Source organism: Pan troglodytes, chromosome 19 (genome assembly GCF_028858775.2).
Source record: "Pan troglodytes isolate AG18354 chromosome 19, NHGRI_mPanTro3-v2.0_pri, whole genome shotgun sequence".
Lineage (NCBI taxonomy): Eukaryota > Metazoa > Chordata > Mammalia > Primates > Hominidae > Pan > Pan troglodytes.
In genome coordinates, this window is record NC_072417.2 from 76,228,816 (window position 1) to 76,250,999 (window position 22,184).

Sequence of the window (22,184 nt, forward strand, 5' to 3'; positions counted from 1 at the left end):
CAAACAACCCTCCTGCCTCAGCCTCCCAAAGTGCTGGGATTTCAGATGTGGGCCACTGTGCCCAGCCTTGAGCAGAAGTCTTAAATATGTTCCTCTGATTTGACTTGGCCTCCTGCACTCCTCTTTTCTGCCAAGAAGAGCATGCTACGTCTGTTCACTTGCCTTCAGTGACTGGGCCCAATATTGAAGACACATAGCAGTGTTCTGAACCTGACCATAGTACTGGTATCTAGCTAGCCCTATCATGCCCAACCTAGATCAGCTGACTCAGAGTCAGTCTGAAGGCTCATGAGCATACAGGCAATGTAAACCACTGAGATTTTGAGATTGCTAGTTACCCAGGAAAAAATGGTATATAATCAAATTCGCTGCTCACCAGTACTTTAAACATGTATTTTTAGTTTTTTCTCTGTAGCTACAATAAGTTCAGGCACAATTTATAGGACAAAGAAGATGGAAGAAAATAGTTTTAAGCAGAAAAGTAAAGTAGGACAGCCAAACTGGACTAATTGCAGTATTATTCCTTAAGGAGTGTTATTAGTTTCTAAAATTATCAACTAATTTTTAACATTGGAACATTTTAAGTGAAAAGAGGTGCTTCACTAAATCAAATATATTGCTTTCGAAAATCTAATGCTGATTTTTTTCAATAAAAGGATTCCTCAGTTAAGGAATTACACTAATGGCATGCCTCTTTGTTTATGTAACTGTAAAATACTGCAATTTCATATGAATCAATGTCAGATATATTCATGAAAGATTGGAAATCAAGGATGAGAGAAAGAGACTTGAAAAGTAAGTCTAGGAGATACAGTATTCATCTGACCAGAATTCCAGAGAGAGAAAAGAAATGTTGGAAGAGAAGATTTAGTCAGCATAGTAAGTGAAAGGGCCCGGAGATGAATGAGAAGAAAAAAAGTTAATCCTAGTAAAATTCCTGAAATCCAAGGATAGAGAATAAATCCTAGATTTCTCCCAACAGAAGTTTGGGATAAGATAATAGTGGCCTCAACTAAGGTCATGGTTGAAGAAATGGAGAGAACATGGCAGATTGTGGATTTGCCTCTCCTGAACATTTCATATAAGTGGAATAATACAAATGTGGTCTTTTGTGTCTGGCTTCTTCCACTTAGTACGTTTTCAAGGCTTTTGAATGTTGTAGCATGAATCAGACCTTTATTCTTTTTATGGCTAGATAATATTTCATTGTATAAATATGCCACATTTTGTTTATCCGTTCACCAGTTAATGGCATTTGGGTTGTTTCCACTTTTTGGCTATTATGTATGAATAATGCTGCTGTGAACATTCATGTTCAAGTTTTTGCTTGAAAACCTGTTTTCGTATCTTTGGGTATATACAAAGGAGTGAAATGGCTAAGTTATATGGTAATTCTGTGTTTAACTTTTTGAGGAACCACCGTCTTACATTTCCACCAGAAGTGTATGAAGATTTTAATTTTGCCACCAACTTTTTTTTGTTCTCCTATTTTTTTATTATACCCATTTTAGTGGGTATAAAGTGGTCTCTCATTTTGGCTTTGTTTTTCTGTAATGATTGTTGAGCTACGTTACATGTTCTTGTTGGCCATTTGTGTATCTTTGGAGAAATGTTTATTCAAGTACTTTGAAGTTTTTTGTTTTTTTTTTTTCTTTTTCAAGAAATGGTCTCACTCTGTCACCCAGGCTAGAGTGCAGTGGTGTAATCATGGCTCACTGCAGCCTCAACCTCCTGGGCGCAAGTGATCCTCCCACTTGAGCCTCCCAAGTAGCTGGGACTACAGGTACATGCCACTGTACCTGGCTAGTTTTTTAAAAAATATTTTTTGTAGAAATGGGATCCCACTCCGTTGCCCAGGCTGGTCTCAAACTTATGGGCTCAAGTGATCCACTTGCCTTGGCCTCTCAAAGTCTTGGGATTATAGGCATGAGTCAAGACACCCAGCTTTGCCCATTTTTAAATTGGATTGTTTGTCTTTTTGTTGTTGAGTTGAAGTTGTTCTTTATACCTTCTATTAAAAGTAATGGCAAAAAACTGCAATTAGTTTTGCACCAACCTAATAAATCAGGGGTGTCCAATCTTTTGGCTTCCCTGGGCCACATTGGAAGAAGTATTGTCTTGGACCACACATAAAATACACCAACAGTAACGATAGCTGATAAGCTTTAAAAAATTGCAAAAAAAAAAAAACACAAAAAACGTAATGTTTTAAGAAAGTTTATAAAATTTGATTTGGGCCACATTCAAAGCTGTCCTTGTCCGCATGCAGCCCACGGGCTAGATAAGCTTGTTCTAGATGTTAGACTCTATCAGATACATGATTTGGAAATATTTTCTCCCATTATGAGCATTGTCTTTTCACTCTCTTGATAGTATCCTTTGTTGCATACAGTTTTTAATTTTGATGAAATCCAATTAATTTTTTCCTTTAATGCTTGTGCTTTTGGTGTCATATCTGAGAATCTATTTCCATTCTTTGACTCTCCATTCATCATTTTAATGTTTTCTTCTGACGTATCTTCCAGTTTACTGATTTGATGTCTAATCTACCTTTACATCTATTTATTAAATTTTTAATTTCATAATTTCATTCCTCTGCTAAAATTTTAAATGTTTATTTTCTTAAACATATTTAGCATATTATTTTAAATTCTGTCCCTCATTGTTTTGTATTCAGTATTCCTTATGAGACTATTTCTGGTTTATATGGCTTCTGTATTTACTTTGTTCATGTTATCTTATCTCTGTTATTGTTAATTAAGGGCTAGATGCTGTATGTGATCAATTATATAAATAATTTGAGACCTATGATGATATTACCTTCCTCCACAAAGATTTATGTTTGTTTTTAGCAGGCACTGTCAATGCAAAACTGTCTTAATTTAATTTTATGGGAAATATTTAGAGCTGAGCTTTAGTCCCTGTGAGAACCAGTCAAGTTTCAGTTCCTACTTGCTCCTAGAGTATAGTTCTTTGGGCTTTTAACAAAAGTGTTGGAGTTTTGCTATCTCCACTTTCACCCCTTGGTGGGCCTTAGACTACACACACACACACACACACTCTCTCTCTCTATATATATATGTAAAAATTTATATATATATAATTTTATACCATATGTTTATGGTTCTAATTTTCCTTGGGAAAAGTTTATCTGAAGTACATAATTCTGCCATTACCAGAAGTGGAAGTCAATAGCATATAAGTAGAAGTAAACAGCATATAATTACTCTTTTTAAAAATTAGAACAGATTCAAAGATCATTATATAATAATGTCAGTCTTACCCACTTGAATTTTTTTGTATTTTCTTGGAGGAGGGGAGAAAGAAATAGAGTTACAATGATCCTACTAGCAATTGCACACGATGGCTTGCTAAGCAGATAAATACCTTTAATGTGTGTCTTATCAGAAAAAAAAAGTAAGATCATTTCTTTATACAACTTATGTGGAAATTATTTTCGTATATTTCCTTATATGATTGCATCTCTCATGAGATAGTGAACACCTTATAAGAAGGAACCTTAGTTTACTCATCTTCAGTTTTGTAGTGCTAGACCTGGAATTGAGTACATAGTAAGTGTAGAAATGAATGCATGTAGTGAAAATACTTTGATTTTTCACAGTGAAAAATTAATATTTTTTGTTCTGGATTATCCTATAAGATGTATTTTAATAGGGAAGGCAGGATCTTTTCTCACCAGCTCTTTTGTTCCATCCCCTTCTAACAGGTGGCATCTCCACAGAAAGCGACTGTGCTTTTGAGCCAGACTACGCTGTCCCGCCACTTCCAGTGAGTGAAGGTATGCAGCACATTCGGATTATGGAGGGCATGTCTCGCTCTCTTCCATCCTCCCCCTTACTCACACATCAGTCTATCAGTGTTCGGCTCCAGCCTGTGAAGAAGTTAACTGGTAAGGACTTTACCTAAATTTAGTATGTTTAACAGGAAACCTAACGATATGACACTTTAGGTCACGTCAGATGTGTATATTTGCATCTTTAGGTTTTTCCTCTCTGGCCTTCCTAATGTCACAGACTCTTGACACTAAAAAAAAAAACTCCAACTGATTTTAATTTAGAGAATTAGAACAGTACTCAGTTTGACAGATTGATGTATTTATTTTCTAAATGACCCATCTGTTGTGAACATATTTTTCTAGGTTTTCAGGAAGTTCCTGGTTTTGCCAGAATACACTGTTGTTCTGATTTCATTTATCAGCTTGTTCATGTCAGGTTAACAGATGGAGACATTCTAATTTTAGGATAATAGGAGCTTGATAGTTCAGCAAAGGTACATCAGTCGTATTTTATTTGAAATTGTTATTTGTATATTTTATATATTTTTTAGAAGATAATTTAGATATTTTCCTCTACACTGGACATTAACTTCTTAGGATATTTACTATAATTCATAAGTTATGGATTATGTTGACTTTAATATGATCTCACAATATGTATTACCCATTTAGATCAAGTTGTTAGGTGTGAAACTGTGGCTTTATTAAATGAACTTTTGTCCTTTTACATCTTTTCAGGAAATAAATTTTAATATATAGTTGAAGAATGCTTATGTGTGAAAATATGTAATCCTGGGTCACTTTGTTAGATTTCTTCTAGCATTATCAGTATATCCCTGACGTCAGTAAGTTGGCTAGTATTGATGGGTTCTAAGTGCATGGAGGCATGAAATTAAGTTATTCACAAAGGATATATCGACTGTTTCCTGTCTGACATTGAGCTAGACAGTAGAGAAGTTTGATTATCATTATGACAATTCAGAAGAAAATGAGAAATGAAATTTTTGGGCACTTCTGTCTATGTAGAGTGAAACTTTTTCACTGTTTATAATTTTCATTAAAATAATAGCATTTCTTCTATAGTTCTACAAAGCATAAATTATGCCTCTTTACATTGTGTATTATTGGCATTTTCAAAAAATAAATGAATCAAAGTCACTTTGGTCATTAGATACTTCAGTCTAAAGACACTTTGGTCATTAGATTAAAAAAATAGGTAAAATAGCCTAAAAACATAATATCCTGAAATACCAGTTCCCTTCTAATGTCCAAAAATATGATGAATTTTATGTGATTAGGCTTAAATAAAATCTCAGTGCTTAGAAATTCTCCCTGTTTTACACTCAAAGGTATTATTGATTACTAAAAATATAAAAATCCCAAATCTGTTGGCTGTCACGTGATGTGTTTCATTTTACCACACAGAGTGGAAAAAATAGTAAGTCCAGTTTTTATGTAGAAGTGAGCTGGATTGCCTGAAGTTTTAGAGATACCGCTTTCCTATCCCATTTGCCTATCTTAATTTGAATGTCAACTTAATAGTCAACCTTTATTAAGAGATAACTATTAAATATAACAAAGTCAATAACATACCTAATATCACAGAGGTATTGTAGTGAAGCAGTAATGCAGAGTGTAATTGATTAATGACATGTATGAACTTTTGAGTTTTAATTTTACAGTATTTGAAGCTTCTGTAATTTCTCATAGTTTAATTTACTGAAGACTATCAAAGGCCTAACAATTTAATGATTAAGAATGCATTTTTAAATTTTGGAAGAAAACAACTTTACTGAAAGAGTATGTCAGGAAAATGTTTCTTTGGTCAATTTTCTGCCAAGTGAAGCAGATGATAAGAATTGTCTAGTTTAACCTGGAATGAAATTACTTTGGAATTCAAAATAAAAACCTCAGTAGATTATTCATCCATTATCCCTTCTTAACCTAATCATCAGTTACCCCTTCTTTTCTAATTATATCTTGTTATAAGTAAGTAAAAGGAAAGTTGAATGGAAAAAAATTAGCCGACCATAAAGAAATTTTCTCCAAAGAATGGTTCTTTCTTGGCATTAATTATCAAAATGCAATAATTTAATCAGGCCATTAGGACTACACTTAGTAATTTCTCCATTTCCATACATTCAAACTTTCAAGTGCCTTATATGTATTCATATTACCAACCAAACTGAATGAATAGGGCCAGAAGAGTCATCATATTCTATTTTCTTTGTGACTTTCTAATAGTCTCTTGTCTCTGGCACAGTTAAAAGCAGTTTGCTTATTATTCTTCAGTGCTTTTTACTTAATCATTCAACAGATATTTGTCTAAGGCCCATTACATGCCTAGGCACTGCTCTAGATATGATAGAGTGGTGAAAAGGACCACTAAGACCCCTGCCTTCAAGGATTTTATATTTCAGTTGAGAGAAGATGTAATAAATGCATAGCCAGTAAATAAATACTTGAATTTTAAATAGTGGCAACTACTACAAAGGTAATGCAATATGGAAGGGGATAGAAACTGGGGTTGAGGTAGAGTTTCCTTCTATGGAATGACTGGGGAGAGTCAAAGGAGGAGATATTTGAGCTGAGTTTTCAATTTAAGAAGGAGCCAGCCATGGGAAGATCTGGGATCGGAACTTTCCAGGCAGAGCTAACAGTCAGAACAAAAGTCCTAAAGCAGAAATGAGCTTGGCATGTTCAAGGAATGGAAAGAAGGCAAGTGTGGCCTGAGCAGAGTAAGTCTGAAGGGACAGTAGTAGAAAATGAGTTAGAGCTGGGGCACGATGGCTCATACCTGTCATCTCAGCACTTTCAGAGGCCGAGGCAGGAAGATTGCATGAGGCCAGAAGTTTGAGACCACCCTGGACAACATAATGAGACCTTGTCTCTACAACAAATAATTTAAACAAAATAGCTGGGTGTCATGGCATGCCACCCATATGTAGTCCTAGCTACCAAGGAGGCTACGGTGGGAGTGTTGCTTGAGCCCAGGAGGTGGAGCTGCAATGAGCTCTGATCGCACCACTGCACTCAGGCCTGGGAAACAGAACAAGCAAGACCCTGCCACTAAAAAAAAATAAAAATAAAAAATAAAAATAAATAAATAAATAAAAAGAGTTGGAGAGGTGGGCAGAAGCCACAGTTCTTAGGGTCACGGTAAGGAGCCTACTCTGATTGTAGGATTTTTTTTTTTTTTTACCTTATTTATTCTCTCTCTGTTGTCTTTTCCTTTTTATTTTTATTTGTTTATTTTTATTATACTTTAAGTTTTAGGGTACATGTGCACAATGTGCAGGTTTGTTACATATGTATACATGCGCCATGTTGGTGTGCTGCACCCATTAACTCATCATTTACATTAGGTATATTTCCTAATGCTATCCCTCCCCGCTCTTCCCTCCCCCCACCTCTGGACACAGGAAGGGGAACATCACACACCAGGATTGTACGATTTTAAACAGAGGAGGAACAGGTAGTAGTATGATCCAATTTACCTTGTAATCGAATCTTGTTGGCATGTATGTAGAGAATGAAGTATGAGGGACTAGAGTATCACATATTCATTAGCCTTGTGCAGTCAGCCCTCTGAATTCATGGATTCAACCAAACACAGATTGAAAATATTTTTCTTAAAAAAACCATCTGTACTGAACATGTAGATTTTTTTATAATCCCTAAACAATACAGTCTAACAACTATTTACATGGCATTTACATTGTATTAGATATTATAAGTAATTTAGAAAGGATTTGAAGTATACAGAAATATGTGCCTAGGTTATATGCAAACACTGTGCCATTTCATATCAAGGATTTGAGCATAATCCAAGGAAGGTCCTGGAACCAGTCCCCCATGGATACTGGGGGACAGCTGCATAGGTTTTCCTGATCTTTAAATAGTCATTATTAGTCATTGTCTCCACTTCTAATAAGGTGGGTACTTATGTTTTCATTTTGTAAGATATGACGAAGGAGTATCCTTTTCCTATCATTGTTACTCTGTAACCTTTATACTCTTAACATATTTATCTTAGTCTTCCATGCCGGTGTATATAAAGACTCATTTGCAGATATAGGTCCATTTCCAAATAGTTTGACTCATTTTCAGTCTGGAGGGAGTAAGAATGGGTAAAGACCAGCTCAAGAATAGATATAGTTTAGAGCTTGAAAACTAATTTTTAAAAGTATACACACCTCACTCTATTCAGTACAAAAATAAGTTAATGTAGTAAATGTGTTCAAGAGAGACATAGACTTTGTGGTCCGACTGTTTGGGTTTATATCCCAGCTCTGAGTGTCATGTCACGACTGTTTGCTTCTGTTTCTTCATCTGTAAAATGGGGATAACAATAATACAACCGACTTCATGGGTGTTTGTCTTATTCTTATAATCACATTGTTTTATACTTTTTAAAAACCGTGTTTAAGGGCTCAGAAAGTGTTAGCCGTTATTGTTAATAAAATTTGTTGAGAAATTTGTAAAAATTGCTTTTCATGTTAGATACCAGTGGGAACTTTAAAGCTTCATATGTTTTTAAAGTCGCACTTTTTAATGAGTAATAGCAATAATAATGACAATAATTTTCATTATAATGCCTGTTGTGTGGCATACTCTTATTAGCTTGTGTTTTTGTCACTGGTGTCTCCACTTTACAGATGAGCAAATTAAGTTCATAGAGAGGTAAATGTCTTGCTGAAAGTAAAATGTCTTGTGGAGGATAATACAGCTAGGCAGCGGTCAGAGTTAGGATTAATACCTAGTCCCTCCACATGTGTCTCATTTTACCAAGAAGAAAATCAAGGTTTAGTGAAGTTAAATAGCTCATCCGGAGCATCTAGTTTATCAATTAAGATTTTTATTGTTTCAAGTAATAAAAGATACAGCCAAATGGTTTAAGCAGTAAAGAAGACCTAAAAATTGGGCAGGTTTCAAGGTTCGTTGGACTTACTTAGGTATTGCTGTGCTTTGGGGGCGATGTGGAAGAGAGTAAGCAGAGGCTCCCTGTGGTCTCTAGATTCTTGCCCAGTGCTCCTTCCAAGATGCTTTCCCATAGTATCATAAAGATCCTCAGCATAGATAGATGATTAAGGATGCTAAAACTTCATTCATTCAACTCTTACGGAATTTATATTATTTACCCATTATGTACATTTGTTAAATTTAGTAAAACTTAAATTTTGCATATACATACTTTGGGTAGGGGTGAAAACTGGTACAACCATTTTTATGGCAATTTGACAATATGTATCAAAATTATAAAGCACATAATCCTTAATACACCAATCTTATTACTAGGAGTTTGTTTTACAAATAAGCTTGATCAGATTTGAAAATGTATATGTATGTGCGTACTATATGTGATATTGTTTATATAGCAAAAAATGAAAATCCAAATATTTCTCAATAGGAACCCATGTGTGTTTTTAAATGATACATATGCAGACATACATACACACATGCATGCGTTTGTTGGTAGCCTAGAGAGATAACGCTTACTCGGAAGTGGGAGAGGGATGACATAAGTTTTGCTGTATAGCTTTCTGTAAGTCTTATCATGTATAAAATGCAAAATCTCTTGAGACAGTATAACAAAATGAACCCTGTCATTTCCTGACTCTGTAATCTCGCTCAAATTTGTTTAAAGTCTCTGTACTTCAATTCCCTTATTTCTAAACTAGGGATGATAATAGTATCTACCCCATAGGAGTAATAAGAGAATTAGATTAATTAGTACATGTAAAGCACGTAAGACAGCGTCTGGCATAGAGTAAGTAGTCAAAATGTTAGCTAAAATTATTATTATAGTTTCTAAAGAGATGTGGGTATCGAGTGTTTATCAGCTATGTCAAATATGTGTTCTGAGCTTTTGCAAGGTAGCCTTCAAGAAACAATTACGCTAAGTCAGTCAGTCTACTTTTCTGAGGAGTAATCTTCAAATACCAACATCAAATAGATTATTATCTAATCTCTGGGAGAAAAAATGCCCTGATTTTCAAAGTATTTGTTGCCAATAAATTAGAATGACCATGTGGCAATCCAATTTGGATGGTAAATAAGTCACAATAACTGATTTGATCATGCTGAGCCTGGATATTTTAGATGCTAGCTATGGCCAAAGCCATGAATAAAAAGGAAACATTTACTTGTTCCAGAAACATCCTGGGGAAATCTTTGAAAAGCTCTTTTGACATTGAAAAGGGCCTATACATAGTGTTATTCTACATAGTCTGATATATTTTAGTATATTCATGATATGTTCTTTGCATAATAATATACTTATCCTGCAATTCTTGAAAACCTAGAATTCAAGATGTACTGTGGTGAATTTTATGATGGGAAAAAAATACAGAATTGCTGCAAAGATTAAATAAGATTTCTTAAACATATAGTCTAACATAAACATTAACAAATATTATTTTTCTTCTCATTTATATCTTGGAAAAAATGGAAACATAGTCTTGTTTTATAAACATCCTGGAAAAATTACTGAAAAGTGAATTGGAAAATATAAAGGGCCTGTAGATAGTATTAGTCTCTATAGTCAAGATTTATTTCAGCATACTTATAATACTGTGGCATCTGAGTAAATATCTTGCAATTTTAGGATAAACATTGGAATTCATAATATAGTATAATGAATTTGTTAGATTAAAAAATATAGGAGACATGCATGGTAGTCTTAAGTTCCATCATTGCTAACTGTTAGAGACCACATGTTTTTGTAAGGTTAAATGAGGAAATATATACTAAGACTTTTAAGCTCTTTTGGAATAATAGACTAATTAAACTATTAGATCTGGACCTCATTCAGGGTACTGTTTCTAATTTGGTTTCTAACTATTTCTAATTCAGATTCTCTGGTTTATGAGATAAAGATTAGGCTATTGTAAAACAGTGTAGGATTGGAAAAAAGGGGGGGCCCTCATTTCCTTGAAGAGGTTATTTCTGTAGTCTTCCAAATCAAAAGTAGAGAATGTTAGAGGGTTATTACTTAATTCAATATAATAATTTCAATTATCATGAGTCAGTATTGTTAAAGAAAACCAGAGCTCGACAGTAAAGTGGTAAAAACAGATTTTAGTAAGGCTCTATTGCAATAGTATAGAACTGGGCTCAATTCTGAATATAGTAAAGAATGTTGGGGATTTATAGCTAAGGAGCAGAGTGGGGCAGAGGATAGAATCAGTGGATGGAAAATTATTAAGAGGAAGCTTCAAGAGTAAGGGGATTATTGCCGAACCAACTAAACAGTGCCTTGCTGAAGGCAAGCCATGTTGACCAGATTATCAAGGGTAGGGGGATTCTCACTAAACTGAGTTAGCAGGATTCTTGCTACAACTGGGCCAGGAGGCTTGAGGACAAGGCCCACGCAAGAGCGTTGAAAAGAGGTATCAGAGGAACCTGACTAAAGTTTGGTTAAGGGGTGAGCCTTTGCCACTGCGTATATGTTGAACACCTAAAAGGCAGCATAAATTATCAAATAAATAATCCTTTTGTGATATTTGCACACACTGGATTTCAAAATAATTAAACCTTCTCTTTTTATATTTAACCTGTGAGGTTTTAGACAAAGTAATTTTCTAGTTTTTTTTCTTTTCATATTTGAATGGAAGTCTCTCATACAAAGTGAAAGTTTTATTTATAGTATTGTAGTGTTTATTTATAAAAGGATTATTTGTAGTAAGTGTAGTATTACTGTATGTATTCTTTTGAAATATAGTAGCCCTGTCTTCCTACCTCTATTCAGCCACCACTAGGGAAAGTTTGCGAAAGTGCCCAAATGACCCTTAATGAAGAGAGAGCCAAAATAACAAGTCATTGATACTTTTAAGATGAAATGGTCTCATTTCTGTCAGGTTAGATGATTTGCAAGGTTATGATGAAAATTGGAATGGAAGAAAAACAATAAGAAAAATATTTTTAAAAGTCAAATAAGATGAAATAAGTTGCTTGTCACAAGAAAGTGATTTCAGTTTCCCTTATAAAGGCAAAGTTATCAGAATGTATAAAAAGCATTTCCAGTGAGTGTTATTTATAATAGATGCTTCTAAACAAATTGAGAGGAAGCTTACAAATAAAGGAATGAAAAATATATACCAAATAAATGTTGAGAAAAGGATAGTATTATTTGCAATAATATTAAACACAAATAAAAAAGTTTTATTTGATATTTTATGCAGATACAATTCATGAAGTAGATGTTAACGATTATTGCTTTTTTATGCATGAGACAACATGGCATCAAAATGTATAAAGTTATCCAAGAGAAAAGAAAACATATGTTCACACCAAAACTTGTACATGTATGTTCATAGCAGCATTATTCATAATAGCCAAAGAGTGAAAACAGTTTGATGTTCATCAGCTGATGAGTGGATAAATAAAAAGTGATATATTCATATTATTTGGCATTAAAAATAAATGCTTTCATGATCCATGGTGAACCTTGAAAACGTTACACTAAGTGAAAGAAACCAGTCACAAAAGAACATATGTTATACAATTGCAGTTATATGAAATGTCCAGAATAGGCAAGTAATCTATAGAGACAGAATGTTAATTGGTGGTTACCTAAGGGAAAGGGGTCACCAACGATGGTATAGGTAGTGAATGCTTAAGGGTATAGGGTTTCATTTTGGGGTGATGAAAATGTTCTAAACTTAGATTATGCTGACAATTGTACAATTCTGTGAATGAACTAAATCCATTAAATTGTACTTATATCTCAATAAGGAAGTTTTTTAAAAATAAAAACTTCATATAGTAAACATTAGCAATGAAAGGGAAAGTTGATGAATTTATATTTAACCCATTTATGCCGGAGGCTACAAATTTTTTCATGTCAAAAATCAGACCTTGGCCATGACCTTGAGCAGTAGGATATAAATAACTCCCACAAGCTTAGCGTTCCAATAGTGGAACACTAGGCATAAATGGGTTAAGGCAGATTTCATGCCTCATAAAATGAACAGCTCATTAAAGGATATGGATAATTTGAATAATAAGCAATTAAACTTAACTCATTATATTTCAGAATTGCTAAAAGATTTGGAATGTTCTAAACAAAAAGAAATAAGTGTTTGAGGTGATGGATATCTCAGTTACCCTGATTTGATCATTACATATTATATGCCTGTATCCAGATATTACATATACCCCATAAATATGTAAAGTTAATATGTGTAAAGTTTTTAAAAGCTTAATTCAGCCGAGTGTAGAACCTCATACTGAAAAACATAAGATTTCTTATACTTGTATTGTTTTCCAGCACTTGTGAACTGTTTATAAAAGTTGATTATAGGCCAGACGTTGTGGCTCACACCTGTAATCCCAGCACTTCGGGAGGCCGAGGCGGGCAGATCAGAGGCCAAGAGATCGAGACCATCCTGGCCAACATGGTGAAACTCCGTCTCTACTAAAAATACAAAAATCAGCTGGGTGTGGTGTCATGTGCCTGTAGTCCCAGCTCCTTGGGAGGCTGAGGCAGGAGAATCCCTTGAACCCGTGAGGCAGAGGTTGCAGTGAGCCAAGATCATGCGGCTGCACTCCAGCCTGGTGACAGAGCAAGACTCCGTCTCAAAAAAATAAATAAATAAATAAATAAAAATAAAAAATTTTAAAAAGTTGATTATATAGTTGGCCATAAAGAAATCTCTGTACAATGCACATATTTTTCATTGAAAATCAAAATAGAATCTAACAACAAAGAAGATAGGGAGAAATTTCTTTTCTACTTCTAAAATTTTAAAGTTTTAAAATAACTTTTTAAAATAACTTTTGGGTTAAAACAGAAACCAAAATTGAAAAAAAAGTTGGAAATTAACATGTATTATGTATTAAAACTTATGAAATGTAGCCAAAGTGGTACTCTATGGAAAAGTCATTACCTTGAATACTTTTATTAGAAAACAAGAAGTACTGAAAATAAATGAACTAATAAGGAGATCAAGGAAGACATAGTAAACATGAAGTAATCAATAAAGTTAAAAGGGAAAATGAATAAGCAAAAAACTAGTACTTGATCAGTAAAGCCAGTTTCCTTGAAAAGACTAAGATAATAGAGCAATCTTTGATAGAAGTGATCAAAATAAAAAAGAGGGAGCGAGAAAAGATAACATACAGAACATACAGAACAAGAAATTAATTAGTCACTAATCTTTTTATTATAAGGGAATACAGCATATAGCTTTATAGCAAAACAATACACACAAAAAAACCTTGAATGAGATGGAAGAAAACTGCTGTAAATTTGACTCAAGAAAACTTAAAATTATGACTAGCCTGGTAACCATAGAAATCAAAGATCTCCAAGAGTAATCAGACCTAGATGATTTTACAGGCGAGTTTTAGCTAAACTTACAAGTAATAATAATTATAATAATAGTAGTAGTAATTAAAGATAATATTTTTTGAGCTGTTACCCTATTCTAGACAGTGTTAAGTAATTTACCTATATGAGCAAATTTAATCTTCACAGCAAACTTAGTGGATAGTCAACAGTCTCTGTGTGAACACTTTCAGTGATAGTGAGCTTTCTTCTTTGTAACATAGCCTGCTCCTTTGTTCAGTAGTTTTAACTGTCAGTTCGCTAATTTACATGGATGGAAATGTCCTCCTTTATTGCTCCTACCCATTAGTCCTAGTTCTGCCTTGTAGAACTATACGACATAAATTAACCTCTTCTTTCACGTGGCGGTCTTTTATATCCTGGAAAGCAGCCATCATGTCTACTTTTCTGTAGCTTAAAAGACTTTATTTACAGCCTGTCTGATACCAAGATGGTAGTACAGCTGTGTTATTTTCATCATCTTCTGCTCTAGTAACCATATGAAAATGGGCATGAGATTACTTTGAAATTACTCTTCCTTGTGACCCCTTATCAACTTTCAGTGAGCATTTTTTTCTTTTGAGAAATTGAATAGAAACTCCTAGTGTCCACATTTTGGCATCCTTTAGTCCTGTAGTTCTGTGAATTTCCTGCATGGCTTTATAGAAACTGTTATTGGTAGTTTCATGTTCATGTCTTCCTGTCCTTTTAGAATTCTGAAAGGTAAATTGTGTGGGTCTGGATTTTGATTATGTGTATTTTAACTTGTCCTCAAAACTTGGTCTTTAATGTCCTCTTAATGATGTTTATTAGTTTAAATATAATTTTCTTAATGGAGAACATTAAAGCAAAATCAGAGTTGTCTTAATTTGTTTAGGTTGCTATAAGAAAAAACCTCTGGGACTGGGTAATTCATAAAGAACAAAATCTATTTTCTCACAGTTTTGGTGGCTGGGAAGTCTAAGATCAAGGCACCAGCAGGTTTGGTTGTCTGGTGAGGGCTGCTGTCTGCTTCCAAGATAACACCTTGTTGCTGCATCTTCCAAGAGGGAGGGACATTTCGTCCACACCTGAGGGAAGATGGAGGTGTGACATAACCTAACTCTGTAGCCTCTTTGATAAGGTCTTAATCCCAGCCACAAAGGGAGGAGCCTTTATATGGCTTAACTACCGCTTAAGGGTTCTACCTCTTTCTAGTGTCATACTGGCCTTTAAATTTCAACACCTGAATTTTGGAGGACACGTTCAAACCATAGCACCAAGGGTTGAGTAATAGATTGTTCTGTCTCTTACTTAGAGCAGGATATTGTTAAACATGGCAGACTTTGGAGTCAGATATACTTGGTTGAAACCGTGACTTTGCTACTTATTAACTGTATGACCTTGGCCGTGTCACTTGACTACTCTGAGTATGTTTTCTTACCTGTATTGTATTATTGGTATTTCTGCATCACAGAGTATTGTATGGATTAAGTAAGATATCATGGCCGGGAATGGTGGCTCACACCTGTAATCCCAGCAATTTGGGAGGCCAAGGTGGAGGATTTCCTGAGCTCAGGAGTTTGAGAATAGCCTGGGCAACATCTCAAAATCCTGTTTCTACTAAAAATACAAAAAAAATTAGCTGGGTGTGGTGGCATGCACCTGTAATCCCAGCTACTCGGGAGGCTGAGGCTGGAGAATCGCTTGAACCCGAGAGGTGGAGGTTGCAGTGAGCTGAGATAGCACCACTGACAGAGTGAGACTCTGTCTCCCTGCCAAAAAAGTAATTAATTAAATAAGATGTGTGTCAAGAACTTAGTAAAGAGTTTAGCTCGTAGAAGGTGATTCATAAATGAAAGCTTATAATAAAATCACTACATGATTTATCTTTCCCATGCAGCAGATCTGTCCTGTCCTTGTCTGTTTTTTAATTCTAAAAACATCCCAGCAATCCTTTTTGCTATCTTCAAAACATAGCTCTTCTCAACTGGGGCTCTATTCTTCGTGGACAATATCATTAGATGGTTTTCTACTCTTCATCTTTGATTATTTCCCCTTCTCTTTGTATATTTCTTCTTCAGGCACAATCTGTCTTTATAAAAAAATTTCTGATATGGCAATATTTCTTTAGATGCTTCCATGTGTTTATGATTGTATAAATTGCTTTTTGTTTTATTTATTTATTTTTTTGAGACTGTATCTCACTCTGTCACCAGGCTGGAGTGCAGTGGCACAATCTCAGCTCACTGCAACCTCTGCCTCCTAGGTTCAAGTGATTCTCCTGCCTCAGCCTCCTGAGTAGCTGGGATTACAGGTGTGCACCACCATGCCCAGCTAATTTTTGTGTTTTTAGTAGAGACAGGGTTTCACCATGTTGGCCAGGATGGTCTCGATCTCCTGACCTTGTGATCCGCCCGCCTCGGCCTTCCAAAGTGCTTGGGTTACAGGCGTGAGCCACCGCGCCCGGCCATTGCTTTTTATTTTTAATCTATACCCTCAAACCATATTCTCTTTTAAAATTATTGACCATGGGCTCATAGCTTCTTTTCTCTACATTTTTAAAGAAATGTTTGCCTAAATCTGAAGTGTTGAATTGACGGTCCAGCATTCCTTTTAGTGCTGTGACCAATGAAGGGTCAAACCAAGGACACCTAGGACATGAGATGGAGAAGGCAAGTTAGTAAGATAACAGTGTGGTAGCACTCATGAAGTAGATGCATAAGCAGACCCTAAAGATTAGGGTGGATCAGCAGTAGGGTAATTGTTAGGTGTCACAGGAAGTAAGTGGAACCTGTTAATCCAAGGGAATCTAGGGGGAGGCAGTAGGCAAAGTTCCAGGGAGGACAAGTAGTCAGCACCAAGAAAAATGTCTAACATTGAGGACAACAGTGTAAGGTAATGTTGTTTTTCAACAGATCTTTATGGAATGTCTGTAATGTGGCAGGGTTAAGGCTCAGAACTCTAGGACCAAAAGAACTGATAGGGTCACACTGGTCAAGAACCCAGCTGAACGAAGAACCCGTTTAGAGTTCTACGTAGTCATTTGTAAACTCTGTCTGGGCAGATTAGTTCTTTTTGATCTTCTGTTTCTTCATATGTACAGTGAAGATAATAACACCTTAAGGCTGAGAGGAATACAGAAATGTGTGTAGAGTTTCTTTTTGTGCCAAGCACTTCTTGTGACAAACAAGGGGAAATAATAAAAAGAATCCTAACATGTGAAAAAGTTGTCAGTCACTTGGTTAATATCCTTTCTAGCTCCTGTGTTGTGTTTCCAAGAATTGGGTATCAGTTTTAAACATGGAAAATACCATGAAGATTACAGAAAAAAATCCTTCATTGTCCATCCTTCTTCTGTGACCTTCCCCAGAAAACTCACCATGATTTATGCCATGGTCCCTAGGAAGTCTAATTTTTTAACTTAATTGACCTTGTCCTTCTCTACTTGCTTAACTTCCCACCTGCTATGGAATGTGAGCAGTTTAGAAAGTGTCAAATGTGGAATTTAAGGGCTAAACAATTTTGGCCATGAGGAATACTTTTCAGTCACAAAGCATCACAAAAGTCAAATAAATATCCACGATTCAAAAGAAAGCCTTAGTAACTCTCTAAACAGGAAATAAATTATAGTATGGGATAATATAAAGCTTAGAACAGAATATATGTTCACATTATAACAACAGAAATTTTTATAATGCTAAACTATATATTTATTCTCATTATAGAAAATTATGCACCCAAATTGACATTCAGCCCATAAGAGTAATAAACACGTGGCATGGCAGAGTAACTCCCTCTCTTAGAGGAGGATTTTAAACACCAGAGGGCAGAGTGTTCCAGAGGACATTTTCAGTTCAGCTGGCCTTTCTTAATTGTAAATGCGCATCCTTACCTTGTCCGTCAGTCATTCATGTCGTGGGCAGAATTTCAAAAGTTAAGAAATGTGGTTATTTCATTTTACTTATTTTTTTTTTTAAGACACAGAGTCCTGCTTTGTCACCCAGACTGGAGTGTGGTGGCACAATCACTGCTCATTGCAGCCTCAACCTCCTGGGGTCAAGAGATCTTCCCACCTCAGCCTCCTGAGTAGCTGGGACTACAGGCGTGCACCACCGTACCTGGCTAATTTTTTCATTATTTTGTAGAGATGGGGTCTTGCTATGTTGCCCAGGCTGGTCTAAAGTCCTGGGCTCAAGCAACCCTCTCACCTCGGTCTCCCAAAGCACTGAGATTACAGGTGTGAACCACTGTGCCCAGCCAAGAAATATGGTCATTTTAGAATTGTCTATGTGGTATTATCTGTTTTGATGACTTTGTTTAGATAGCACAATGAGCAGTGTTTTGAGTTATACCAGAGTTGGTTGAACATCTCTGTTTTCTCCATTTCTGGTTAATGTTCATGTTTCTGATTTCTGAAAATGATTTTTAGAAAAAATTATGTATACATCTATATCATTCAGTAAATTTTATAACTTTAGATTAATGAGGTAAGTAAAGTGAGAGAAAGGAGATTTGATATGTGTATCTTATGGCTCAATATGCCCTTTTATGCCCTGCTTATCAATAAAAACATTCTGAAAGAACCACCTGCCAACTCATGACCTTTTTCAAATGTTACAATTATCATTTAGAGGTAGCATCACACATTTGGGATAATTTTATTCAGGGTTTAGATAGTAAAGTCAACATATAAAATAAAAACTGAGTATAAAGAAAATTATCCTCAGAAATCCATTACATATCATTCACGACATTCATTAAACAGAAATACTGCTTCTCAGTATATCCAGCCCTGCCAGTTTATCCTTTAGAGTTGTAACTATTTTACTCTTTACTCTCTTTTTCTTTGACCACCAGATGAAGTAGTTGGCTGATGTATAGGGATCACATATATGATTTTTAAGAATATATTTCTTTTTCTTCTCTGTCACTCATTACCCTACTGCTGCAGATTGAAGTCCTGATCTGGAGCAGTAGCCGTTGCTAGGAAAGACACAACCCCACGTAGAAAGTTGGCCAAAGCTTGAATTGCTATAGCTAGTAGAATGGTTACTTTCTTAACTCCTGTGAGAATAGAGATTTCGTATGTACATCTCTTCATAAATATTACCCTACCTTTAAGCACAATAGAGTTTAGCACGGATGATTACTCCTTAGAGAAAGCTTTTAATATAGCAAGACTGAAAAAAGAATAAAAATAAAAAAGAATGTAAAACTATATAAGTTTTAGCATGACTTACCTAAATTAATCATAAAGGAGTTAAAAATTAGTAACCAAGGGGAAGAGCTTAACTCCTTAAATCTCTCTCCACCCTTAAGTTAAATCCAATTTTTCAAGCAAAACAAAACCTGTGTACTTTGTCTTTTGAAGTATTTTAATCATGTCCTCATCCTAGTTAGCTCCTACACAGCATAAGCAACGTTAGAAAAAATTATTTGTTGTCCAAGTTTACATTTTTTGCAGAACTTTTCTGGTATCTCTCTAATGCAAAGATCTGCTCAACATGACTTGATGATGGGGAGGTGGGAGAGAAAGTTGCTCTTTTTACCTAAGATATTGAATAATCAGTATTCTAAAAAGTCACAACTGAAGAGAATTTCCCTCAAAAATAACTACTGGCACAAGACAATATTTGAGTTAAAAAACTTACTAGGTAGAAGAGATTAGACTATCCAGGAAACAGAATGAGATAGGCTGTCCATGGAATTTTCAAGTCAAACATAATAGCTCATTTTTGAGTTTGCCCTACAGTTTTCTAGTTAGGTAGGATAAAAAGTAATAGGTTATTTTAAACAACTCAATCACTTTGCATGTTCTTTGATATTAACCATTCCATAGAAACCACTTATACTTCTTTATTACCAAGTTACTATTTTCTAAAGACATAAGTCATGTTGAGGCAGTAGAATTACTTGTACATTATTATATTAAATAATCCTTGAACGCTAGTCCGCAGTATCTGTATCTACTATAATTCTAAAAAGAAATAGCTACTAGCTACTTGTGAAAAGTATATGCAGTGTGATGGGACACAATATCCAATCAAACATAAAACCTAGCCTGGAAAAATATTTACCCTTTCAGGCAATTTTCTGTGTTTATGGAATTCTATTGAAATTCCACTTTTCATTTTTATCTTTGCTGTTTTGCTTAGATACTATTAAAAAAGATAATATAGATTTTTAGAATTTTAAGACTTTGCTTTGTATTTATTTTTTTCTATTCCCACAGTAGCTTTAGGAATAAGGTAGAAAATGCTTTACTGAGATGAATCAGTGGGTCAGAGTAGTTAGGTGCCTTACTCAGGGTTATATTTAGAAGTAGCAAAGCTGTTAGTCCAGCTACAGTCAAGACTAGTCAAATGCATGTCCATCCCACTACATTGCAATTCTTTTTAGTCACATTTTACTGAGGTTCTTCATTTATGGAGATAAATGCATCATAAATCTATGACCAACAAATACGTAACTTTTCCAGAATTGGTATTATAATGGCAGTGTTGCCCACATAAGAGAATGGTATAATAGGTAAATTTACCTAATATTTTGCTTTGTATTGTATCTGAATATTTCATTAAATAAATGGTGATGGAAAAGTAACACAGAGATATGATATAGAACAATTTCATATAGAACTACCCTATCTAAATAGATGAAATATCATAGCATCAGTGACCCATGCTTAATAAATCTAATGAAAGATATTTTTCTGCACCAGTCATCTCAGAGCAACATCCAGAAGACTATAGAGAGAGTACCATTACGACAATCTATGCATTGGTGCTTTCACTAGCTCCCCCTTCCCCTGTGATACCGTTTGGAAGCTATCCTACTATCCCCTGGAAGGGGGAGCTCTTCCTAATTCCTGGGAGGTGAGGGAAAACTATGACAAGAAAAAGATTGTCCAGGCCCAGTTAGGGAGAGGCCTTTAGAAGCATGGAGTGGACCAGTAACCCTGTCTTACAAGTGATTGACGGAGAAGTTTTCTTGTTCATGAATGAAGGCTATGAGCATTTTTAGTGAAGTAAGTGTCTTTTGAAACTTTCTTTATCTAGAAGGAATACAGGTGATAGTATGCCTCTCTTTGAAATTGGTGTCATTGCTACTTTATTAGTCAATCAGTTGATAGTGCTGCAGTTTTGGCATATCTGATGCATACCATCTGAATGAAAGGCATTTAATTAGGGTTTTAATATCTCTAAGTATTTAAAAATGAATTTTCTGCTATCTCAAACTCTAGACAGTTCCTTACATTGCAACAAAATCACTGTATAATTTTAACACTTAACAATAAATTATGGAGATACTGCAGACCTATATTAGCTTGCTAAAGTATTAATATTTTAAATTACCTCAATTGCATTTTTTGTTGGTGCCTACTAAGTAACTGTTTTACAGCGTATATTCACACAGCTCTGATTCAGAAATTCAGAAGAGCAAAACATGAGAAGGAAGCGGTAAGAGAGGAGTTTTCAGCTTTAAGGCATGAGGAGCTTACAGCTTTTTAATATAAATTGTTCCCAGAATCCATGTCACAGATCCTTATATGGTGCTGCTTTTTTCCTCTTGGTTGCTATGACAACAGCAGCACTGCACCATTCATCAGCTCTGGACCTGGGCTGCACTGCTAGCCTTCCTTGTTACTCCTGAATGTTAAGAAGAACATCCGTGAATCATTCACTCTGTTAACGCTGCGCCATTAGAAACCTAAGAACCAGTTCTTCCAGTAATTTGCTCTAACAGAGGGTGAACTAAACTGCGCCACAGAGAAAAATTGTGTAAAAATATTTCTTTTATCCTAATGGAATCATACAACCTATATTTGCTGCAGTATTCTGAAAGGACAAGCTTATATCAACCAATCTAATGAAAAGAACTCGTCTGTGTAATCTCTTGAAATCATTAGTTGTTCAAAACAGAATACCACAGTGCTTCTCTGGATACAAAAAGAAGCAGGTGATGTTGTTAGGGGTTCTAAACCCCTTTGGGAGCATCTCTTGTGCTTTGGGACCATAATCAACATCTGCTATAAGAAGTATCACCTGTAACACACAGTAAGTTCTGGGCAGCGTAAAG

At 35.2% G+C, this 22,184-nt stretch overlaps 1 protein-coding gene across 13 annotated transcripts in view; it reads left to right on the forward strand.

Annotated features, from left to right (window-relative positions):
- The window catches only part of TANC2 (tetratricopeptide repeat, ankyrin repeat and coiled-coil containing 2), a 471,963-nt gene that overhangs the window by 139,591 nt on the left and 310,188 nt on the right, over positions 1 to 22,184 (forward strand). For 7 of the 13 annotated variants that reach the window (XM_016932703.4, XM_016932704.4, XM_016932707.4 and 4 more), the window contains one exon: positions 3,728 to 3,910. In XM_016932703.4, coding sequence (XP_016788192.3) covers positions 3,728 to 3,910 — 183 coding nt within the window. Of the gene's footprint in view, positions 1 to 3,727; positions 3,911 to 16,467; positions 22,163 to 22,184 lie in introns of those variants that run through there. The other 6 variants (XM_016932708.4, XM_016932711.4, XM_016932713.4 and 3 more) reach the window with 2 other exon arrangements.